Source organism: Cynoglossus semilaevis, chromosome 3 (genome assembly GCF_000523025.1).
Source record: "Cynoglossus semilaevis isolate Cse_v1.0 chromosome 3, Cse_v1.0, whole genome shotgun sequence".
Taxonomy (NCBI): domain Eukaryota; kingdom Metazoa; phylum Chordata; class Actinopteri; order Pleuronectiformes; family Cynoglossidae; genus Cynoglossus; species Cynoglossus semilaevis.
The window spans coordinates 2635595-2645582 of NC_024309.1; the positions used below are offsets into that span (position 1 = coordinate 2635595).

General features: G+C 38.5%; 3 protein-coding genes across 6 annotated transcripts in view; all 3 read left to right on the top strand.

Annotated features, from left to right (window-relative positions):
• pign (phosphatidylinositol glycan anchor biosynthesis, class N) overlaps positions 1-1750 on the top strand; it is an 8851-nt gene extending 7101 nt beyond the window's left edge. For all 3 annotated transcript variants that reach the window (XM_017031649.2, XM_017031650.2, XM_008307454.3), the window contains 4 exons: positions 62-135; positions 229-271; positions 912-964; positions 1098-1750. In XM_017031649.2, coding sequence (XP_016887138.1) covers positions 62-135; positions 229-271; positions 912-964; positions 1098-1221 — 294 coding nt within the window. In that variant the 3' untranslated portion in view covers positions 1222-1750. The remainder of the gene's footprint in view (positions 1-61; positions 136-228; positions 272-911; positions 965-1097) is intronic.
• A 629-nt stretch (positions 1751-2379) lies between these two features.
• On the top strand, positions 2380-3915 carry gpr141 (G protein-coupled receptor 141). Its single transcript, XM_008307460.3, has 2 exons — positions 2380-2650; positions 2867-3915. The coding sequence occupies exon 2, from the start codon at positions 2868-2870 to the stop codon at positions 3756-3758; it is 891 nt and encodes a 296-aa protein (XP_008305682.1). The 5' UTR covers positions 2380-2650; position 2867; the 3' UTR covers positions 3759-3915.
• Positions 3916-6132: 2217 nt separating this feature from the next.
• Positions 6133-9988, top strand: part of hnf4g (hepatocyte nuclear factor 4, gamma) — a 9641-nt gene continuing 5785 nt past the window's right edge. Inside the window, exon 1 of one of the 2 annotated variants that reach the window (XM_025054618.1) lies at positions 6133-8905. In XM_025054618.1, the coding sequence (XP_024910386.1) occupies positions 8772-8905 (134 nt within the window). In that variant the 5' untranslated portion in view covers positions 6133-8771. The remainder of the gene's footprint in view (positions 8906-9988) is intronic. The other variant, XM_025054619.1, reaches the window with a different exon arrangement.

A 9988-nucleotide genomic window follows, 5' to 3' on the forward strand; every position in this document is an offset into this window, starting at 1 on the left:
TCAATAAACCTAATACCTCCAGAGCCTACTGTACAATTTACAGTTTAAATTGTTCTTGCAGGTTATCATTCCGTTCATAATAGTGATGTGCACCTTTGAGACCATTCAAGTTGTAACGCAGCTTTCTTCCAGAAGGTAACCCTCTCACTGCAGACACTTGCCTTTTTGCCTATTTTTAAATGGATTCAACGTGTCTTACTTGCTTTCTGTCTTTTACTTGTGTTTCAGTCTATTCCTCATCGTCCTGGTCATCTCAGACTTAATGGCTCTGGTGAGGCCTTACCCTTTAAAAAACTACAGATTCCAATACCATCCTTTGTGTTTTTTGCCAATACTAAGCTAAATAAATATGCCACAAACTGAAAGCATTGTGGCACAACATGTAAAACATATTTTGAGTAAATTAGAGAAATAAAATTTGCATAGTTAACACAGCTAGGGGACAAACTTTTTTAAGTTTCCTCATTTCCAGTGGACTGTCTAACACTATTTCTTATATGGGTAAATTAAAAAAACACAATGTTGGTTGAATTTAAAAAAAAAAACAAAAAAAATTACTTGGTGACGTATAAACGTATAAATCTATCCACCGCTTCTTACACTGATCTTTTCTCCTGTCTTTGCTTGTGATGTTAAAATTTCCTCCTAACTGCTGACACTGTTGACATAATTTAATAAATTACCCATGATTGTAGAGTCACTGAACTGAAGGAGGAAATCAAAAGTATTAGTGTGCTGGATTGGCATGTTTACCAGTATGACTATTTCAGTGAATACTGGTATGAGGCCAGATACTTAATGCAAATACTCCTCTTTGAAACAATGGCCATTTCATTTTAGATCTATTGTGATAGTTTCTTAAACACTTAGGTGAATAACTTTATTTTTTAACTCACACTTCCTTCCCTCAGCACTTTTTCTTCCTGGTTCAGGACTATGGCAGCTGGTTGGACATTGGCACAAGGTAGGTCAACCTGAAAAAAGTCCAAATTAATAACTTGGCTCACAGACACATTATGTCCTTCTCCACTTTCCTTGACGTTAAAGGCATGTGTGATGCACTTATACTTCTTTTCTTTTTGTTTGCTCTGTCCTAGCATCAGCCATTATGTGATCGTGATGTCAATGACCATCTTCCTGATGCTGCTCAGTATCGTGACACACATTCTTACCTCAAAACGACTAACACTGTGGCGACGAAACAAGCTGCATTTTACCTAAATAACAAATGCCACTTTGAGTAGATGTCACATTATTGAATTGGTCAAAGGTGGAGGTTGTTTTTTCTTAAATTTTGTTACCACATAATAAGGGAAGTTATGTAAGTTAGTTTCAGTATACCTGATGGCGCAAGTCATTTTCAGCATTTACGTCTTGACTGCACGACAAAATAAAATGGCAGTTTACAACAGAAGAGTTGTTTGGTTTCTCTCTTAGAAAGTAATAACTTCCCCAGAATGATGAAATATATTTTCACAGTGTTCCTTGCTCTTTTCTTTTTTTTTTACACCAGCCAGGCCACATTGTTGTTGCATTAATCATTGATGAACTGACTAAACCCACTGTAATATTTGGTTTTGAATTAAGTCTTTGCCAGAGGTGATGGTTTGCCAAACCTACTAGTTTCCTGTAAAGCTTCATGACATTTGTTTTATACAGGAATCCAATTTAAATTTATTTTTTAAAGACTGTTTGTCTCATTGGAAGTGGAATAAGAAATGTTAATAAAGTTGTAATCAGTGAACAATAAGATAACTTTAGTTCTGGAGTTTCTACATCTCTCATTTAAGTCTTACTATATATATATGTATATTACAAGCCCCTGTTTGCTTACTGTCCAGGTAGGGGCTTATTTCTTGTTTATTTCTTGAAACCACTGGTCTTGTCTTAGGAACCATAGTTACTACTTAGATAATATAGTTATCTGATAAAATTATATATTTAATTATATAATATTATATAATATAATTATAAATACATTCACCTGGCCAATAACTGATTGTGAATATCACTATATATATATATATATATATATTTATTTATTTATTTTTTCAAAGAGTTACTACAAGACGCTTATTCCTGTTTGGTTTTCAGGAGTGGAAAAAGTGTTAGCTGTGTCATCACCACATCCCGTTTCACATACTACAAATGCAGACCAGTGCCCTCTGGACTATATTACTCAAACAAATAAATAAACTTTTAGATAACAGTGTTTAAAATTTAATGTATTTTAGACCTGAAAGTATCTGAGTATTAAAATAACTGAGGAGATAACCTAAAAGAGGAAGTCCCTGAGGTTGTGGCTTTTGTGTGACATGCATTCTCTCCTCTCTCTCTCTTTCTGTCTCTTTCTCTGTGTCTCTCTCTCTCTCTCTCTCTCACACACACACGGAAACACAATAACAGTGGTTAGTTGGCCAGCATTTACTTATTTTCACAGATACAGACATCACAGAGACCTAGCAGAAACAGACACATTCACTCACACACACGCATAGAAACTTTGTTTTGGAGCAGTTCTAGGCTTTAGAATAAATTAAGCATTAAAGGACCAAATGGAGTCAATTTGAAGAAAACAAACAAACACAACTCTGGATTAACACTCAAGGACGCCGATTAAGCAGCAGATTTGTCTTTGACCAAAAGCTAGGTAAGAAGGAATGTTTTAAAAATCGTAGTTAAAAATTAAAAAAAACAAAACTTTTTACTTGCATTGCTGTTTTAGTGATGGTACATCATGGTACATATATATATATATATATATTACAGAGAAATGTGTACATTTACACAAACATACTAATACATGGATCTGATATCTGTCCTATTTAAGTACCTGTAGAATATCACTCTTCCTCTGTGTTTTTAGGATGAATAACACAGAAACACGAACAGCCATGGAGAACACAACCAATCCACACAGCCTTCATGCTTTTGGATACCGCACCATCCTTTTATCCATCTACTGTATAGTTCTGGTCTGTGGAACTGTCTGCCTGAGCCTAACAATGCACATCCTGAAGTCCAGCTCCACATCCATAACCTCCATTGCTGTACTCAATCTCATCTTTGCTCATTTTATTTTCCTGGTCACTGTGCCCTTCAGGATTTACTATTATGCAACTGATAAGTGGACACTGGGGGCTGGCTTGTGTAAAGTGGTCAGTTCTATGATCCACACCCACATGTACATGTCTTTCATGTTCTGTGTGGTCATCCTCATCATGCGGCTAATGAATTTTTACCTAAAGTCCAATCAGCTGGCCTCTTTTAACAAAATTAAGGCATTCCTCTTCAGCTTCATGGTGTGGATTGTGGGACTCATCGTGGTTCCGTTAACTATCCATTATTGCTATGGCAAAAAGAAAGATTCCCCCCATGACAATGGCGCAGTTTGCTTCAACTTTGGGAAAAACATCCAGGATCTTGATGCCAAAGTGTTCAATTACATCGTTAGCTCACTTATCATACTGGTGGCCACTGTGCTGATGGCGCTGCAAGCCCATGTGGTGTGGGTCTTACACGGGAGGCGTCGTCAAGGATGTTCTTCTCAGCAGGACTTTGGAACTCAGGTGAAGAGCCTGTGCTTCGCTCTTATCATGTTTTTGTGCTTTGTCCCCTACCATGTATTTAGGCTCTACTATTTAGAAAACATCGAGCTGCAACAAATTAATGAGGTGTTTTTGAGTGTGACCACATTAAATTGCCTGGATATGCTTACATTGTTAGGGAAAAGAACCTGCTACACATGCTTCTACTGAAAGGCCATTTGATTGTAAAGGGATAAGGAACACATCATTTAGTAAATCATGTATTGTATCTTCATTAAAATGTGTCCTGCTTTTTGTTGTATGCGAAATATGTTGTCAAAAGCCTGTTTGTTTGACTCTCTGTAAGTACAGTATGTCCTAACAACTACATCCAGTGTTGGCATCTCTTTAACTCAATATTTAACGAACACTATAACAACTAAAGCTAACAATACCCAACAGAGTATCTCCACCACCAGAAATCAGAGATAAATAACCATTTGGTATTTAAGATACAAGATGTACTATAGTTTCTCCTCCCTCCCTGCAGGGGTTGCTTTATGCACATCTGAATGCACTACTTTAGTTCTTCCCAAACGTTTTCTGTGACGCCGACTTTCTATAAACATGACCATCGGTGAGCCTCCCCACTTCCTCACATTCACAGCTCTTGCTTCGAAACCTGCACATTTACTACTAAAACACCAAAACTCATACAAAGCAACTATTCTCGTTTTGAATATTTTAAAATGTATTTTTCATACTGCAGACTCCACCCAAAAAAAACTAGATGCTCTTTAGGGCAGTGGTTCTCAAACTTCTGCTACTCTGTACCACCTGAGAAAACACTGATCTCTCTGAGTACCACCATGATGACCAACATTAGAAAATAGCAGCGTAGGCCTTCCCTATTAGCCTCCACCACACAGGAGAGATGTTTATTAATGTTTAGAAAGATGTTTATGTTTAAATGTTGTATTAATTGTGCTTGCTACGTTTCACATTTATCCAGTTGAAAAAGCGAAAATATGAATTTCCCCCATGTACCACTAGAGAGCATTTGCGTACCACTGGTTTGTGCTTGGTTTCAAATCACAGTTTGAGAATCACTGCCCTGTAGTTCATACCATACTTTGGGCCTTATACCATACTTTGGGAACCACTTCCTTAATTAGTTGACCACAGTGGTGCAAAGGATTGTTTCATATCATCCTGAAATTGTTGAGAATGTTCCACTGAACTCAACACTGTTGCAATAAGATTACAAAAGCAACACCATGTTGCTCAAAAAGTTTAAAAAAAAAAGTAACAGGTTCTTGTAACTGTGACAGATTGCATGTTGTTTATTTTCAATGCATAAGGTAATGTTGAGATTAACAAGGGGAAGACGATGTTTACACATCCAGACGTTTGACTGCACCGACTGTCAACCATTATTAACCCATTACTGTATGGCCAGAGCTCAGGTGCATGAAAGGAACGTCCAGAATCATTACTCTATTTTGTGAAACATTACCCTGAATGATTTGCATGTTTTACTTTTTGCCCTCAGAGGTGTTGTTAGAAGCTCTCTCACACACATACATACTCTCTCTCACACACACACACACACACAAACTGGTGGTCCTTTTCCTTTTGGTTTTATGGCGCTGGGTTACTGTTTAACATCCACACCCTAGTTTGCGTTTGTTTAGTAAATCGATCTAATGACTGGTCTATGGTGTCACCATCCAATGTGTAGCTCCATGAATTAGAGGCCGCTTAGCTGTCCAACCTTCCCCTTTAACATTGTCCCACACCTTTATATCATTTGTGCGTCCTCCGTGTCAGTTCCATTCATGTTGCGTTGACGTGCTACTCGCCACAGTGAGTACAGTAGAGCCGAGCTGCTGGATAAATGCGCCTTCTGAACGGACACAAGAACACAGGTGAGTCCAACTGTTTCCTGTACTCTGCAATAGCATGTCTGCTGCCTCTGTACCTCAGCTATGTGTTCACTCGAGTCTAACAGTTTCTCAAGCAAAGTTGTCAACACTTTCTGTACATTGTTTGGTTTGTTCTGCACATCTGGCATACAGATCTGCTTTAACCTTCAGATCTAGTGCTTACACACACATACACGGAGAAAGCAGAGACTGTGTGTGTAAGATTGGAGAGTGCTCTCTGTGCCAGACAGTGTTTTGTAAAAACAGATAAGGCTTGCTTTGTGGTTTTCTTTCTGCTGTAAAGTTCACCTGATAAGCCACACATCGTCTCACAAGAATAGTCATAATGGGTAATAAGGACATAATCATGCTAAACAGGAAGATTGGCAGAAGTAAAGCTACTGCACAATACTGCCACACAGTGTGGAGAGTGCATTAGTGAATGTTTTCCCAGACTTTTAGTAAAGGTTTTGGGTTTATTCTGGATACTGGATGGTACAGAAGTAATCCTCATTAAGGACAACTATTATTTTTACTTTTCAAATGTGACTCCTGGATCAACATTTAATTACTACTCAGCCAAATGTATACTACACTATATATACTGTACTGTACTGAATAATATAAAATCAGAATATATATATATATATATATNTCAATATCATAAAACCAACGTTAAACTTCTGACAGTTTTGTCACTCCAAATAATATTCAATAGCAATGCTGACTGAATCAGGAGAAATCATCAATGACATTTTAATACAGCCTTATCTCTAAATTTCTAAATCTCTAACAATTTTTTCTCTTCCTTCTTCCTGGTTAAAAATACAATTGAATGTACCCATCTCTAACAGGCGGTGACCTAGATTTTGCCACTGTAGCCAGCTGTGGTTAAATCTTTGTAGCAAACAATATTCTTCTATAACTGCAGGTTACTATAGTCTGTTGGGAGGCTGCTCCTCATCTGCAGCCATTACAAGCGCTAATCTAAATAGAGGCGACAGGATTATGGCCAGTTCACACAGTGATAGCCTCTCTGTGCTGCGTTTTATGGCTGTAAAGAGCTTTTGGTTGCTAGGCGGGCACAAGGTTATGTCCTGCTCATACCTTGGATGTTTTTATGTAACCTTTTTTTTGAAGGTGTAGTAACGTACAACATTTTAAAATGAGTGTCTGTACATTTCTAAGTTGACAGGTGGATTTTATATGTTGCAGTAATGAGCAGAATGAACAGGGAAAAAAATCAAAAGTTCCCAAGTGCCTCTTTTTACTAGAGTGCCAGAAAAGAGGAGTGGAAAAGGAAATACAAACAGAAGTCCAGGGCAAGAACAGGAACAGGAGAGTTACAGTAAATGCTTTGTGTTTACTCTGAACAGTACAACCTTAAAATTCTCATTGTTTTATCTTTAAAAAGAATAAAAAAGCAGAGTGACACCATCTAAGAAAATATGTCAATTACAGCAGAATCTCAACATCGGTTACCAGGGTCAGCAAAACGTTCTATGAGAATTTGTCAAAAAACTTTACATACAAAAATAACAAAGCTATTTCTCTACATAACTTTCATTTAGGTCTGAACATTTCTAAGCTGTACGTTCATTGGCCAATGCCTTCTTTCCCAGAAAGAAAATCAAAACACATCCCAAAGCATCAGAAATACCAACAGGTTCTGTTCAAGTTTGGTTAAAAAGTTGATCTTTGTTTTGAGTTTCATTTTTGAAGGTGAAAAATAAATTGAAACACAGCTACTGCAGACGCTTCACAAAGACAAAACTTGTCGAAGCTGTTGGAGATGCCTCAGAAACACGTCTAATATTCAGTTTCGTATGAAAAAGAGTAAATCTAGATTTTGTCTTTTTGTTTTGCATGGAACAAAAGTGAAAGAAGTAAATCATAGATCAGATTTCATAGTTAAATTGTAAATCTATCACCCCAACCACCCCATCCTGCATGTCTCTAGGCTCCCTAATATTATCAATATTAGATCATTTAACTTCAAGCAAGATCTCCTTGTTGTGTTTTTGCACTGAGAATGCTTCCCCTCTGGCCGTACCACTGTGGCCACAGTTGCTTTGCCTCATTACAAATGCAGGGCATGGAATCTCCTATAATAATCCCTCTTATCGTTTACAGCCTCTTCTAACAATGCCCGCATGAATCACCTTTATGCCACACAGTCAGATTTAGTGCAGTGAAACTCTTGGTGAAGAATGGCTGGGTTGGGACATTAAATGGCTTTATGATAGCAAATTCTCAAGTGTTTACAACAGTCTGTACCCTGAGAGGTGGAGGCAGCTCCCTGACAACTGTTTAACTTCTACTTTTGATTCCAAACTGTTGGCTTTGTCTGATTCTCACATTCATAATTTCCAGGAAATGCCCTGAAAGAGTCAAAAGTAGGGCTGAGGTTTTACCACCCCGGTCAAAAATGGAGTATTCTGAACATTAAGGCAGAGAGATGCTGCGAATGACAGTGAACATCATTAGCTAACACTGTAGCTGAGCTAAATAAAATCTATCTAATAGTGAACATCCAATGGGAATCTAAATATGAACTAACTAAAAGATTACATGGCAGGTTTCACTAAGTGTTAATGTTGCAGGAGGTGTTTGTTTTACAGTGTAAGGTGAGCTAATGCAAAACACTGTAAAATTCCTTTTTTTTTTTTTTTTTTAATGAACAAATGCTGGGATTTGATCCCGTGCAGTGTGTTTGCGTAGAGGTTGATGGGACTTATCAGTGTTTTGCACTTCACTCTATGTCTTTATAGATTAAATCTGCTGAGGTGGTGCTGCTATTACTTCACTATTGATTAGATTAGGAGGACTGGAAAGGACACACACGTTTGCATGCACACACACACAAACAAGATCACTCGTACACACACACACCATTGTCAATAACCACCCACCTACCCATCACTGCCATACATGCAGGTATGCACCTCAAACACACCCTGTCCCTCAAAATCGTGTGAAAAAGACCTTAATACCGACACAGAGCAAAGGGGGGAGTGTGTGTGTGTGTGTGTATGTGTGTGTGTGGGGGGGGACTAACTCTGTATCTTTATCCCGGTGATAAGTGTGAAGGAGAAGAACAGATAAGTAACAGTGTCATAAAGCAAGAAGTCTCCAGCCACAGCTCCTCCCCTCTTCCCCCACCTGCCCCAATCAGCTGGGATTATAGATCCTTTATTCCAGAGAACTGCCTTGTTATGTCTGTCAGAATTAAACAGGAGCAGGGACAGCGAGAAAACTGGGAAGAGTGGAAGAAGAGGAAAAAAGGGGGAGTGTGTAAGGGAGCGGTTTTAAGACAGGGATGAAGTATCCTCCGGCACCTCAGAGTAAATCTCTGTTAGATATGGAAGTAGCCAACTACTGTGATGGCCTCGACCCCTCATACAGCACACTGGGCTTTGAGAATGCAGAGGTGCTCTGTGGGGGAGGAGGTAAGTGTGAGTATATCTCTCTCTCTCACTATCACACACACACACACACACACAAACACACTTTAAGTCAGGTGTGGATTTCTCTATCCATATACTGTGTTGTTTTCGTATTGTTTTTCCAAATAAGGCCAATGTTGTCATTTTTGTTGCCATCATTGCTAACTTTTTTAAAAAAGTGTTTGTTTAATTGTTACTAAATACCATTACTAAACAACACAAAAATAAATGAAAGTGGGCTAGGTACAGTTTGACATCTACTTTAGAAAAAGGTGTTATTAATGAGATCAAGCGTTCACCACAGTAACAGTTGTTTCTTACAGGAAAAGGAAACTATCAGGTGCGGTTGTCCTGCACGTACCGTGCTAATGAGTTACTGTACACCCAAATTCATTGACAGGAACCCTTACTGCATTATACTTAATGCTGCCCAGTAATGGTGTTTTCCTCCATTTGTTTGTTAACAGTGACTGTAAAAAAATTGAAATGTAACTGCTGGAGTGTGCAAGTGGGAATGTGCAGTGGTGAAGGAAAGAGAAGGGGTAGGTCAAGGCCGTAAAGGTGTGATATCAGAGCAGTAATGAAACTCTTTAGGTCGTAACTGCAGGTATGTGTCATAAAGGCGTTTTATTGGAGAGTCAGTGTGTTCCTTGGTGATACACTGATGTCACCTCAGCACGGGAATGTGCATTTGTTCAAATTCAGCTTGCCGTATCGTTGCACTGCCTCGTGCGGGAATTAAAGACACTGTGCTGTGTGCTTCGTTGAAAGGGTGATGGAAGCAGACGGTAGTATTAATGGGCAGCTGCTGTGTTCACGTCAGGCCTTTGACACAGCCATAAATATGCAGCTGTTGATGATGATTACGGTTTTCATTATGGCAGTAATGCAGCTGATAATGATTACAATGATGATGACCGTAATGATAATAATAATGATGATGATGAGCGCAGTGAGTGGATGATTGTAGTTGTAATGACACGGACAATAATGTTTAACATGCCCGACAGCTGAATGGCTGTTTACTCTCTATGCTGGTGCCGGATCCATAGACAAAAATGTGCAAAGAAAAACAAATAATTTAGTTGTA

Bases quoted from the DNA above. Each gene is read 5' to 3' on its own strand.
- gpr141 (XM_008307460.3), top strand. From the start codon at position 2,868: ATGAATAACACAGAAACACGAACAGCCATGGAGAACACAACCAATCCA.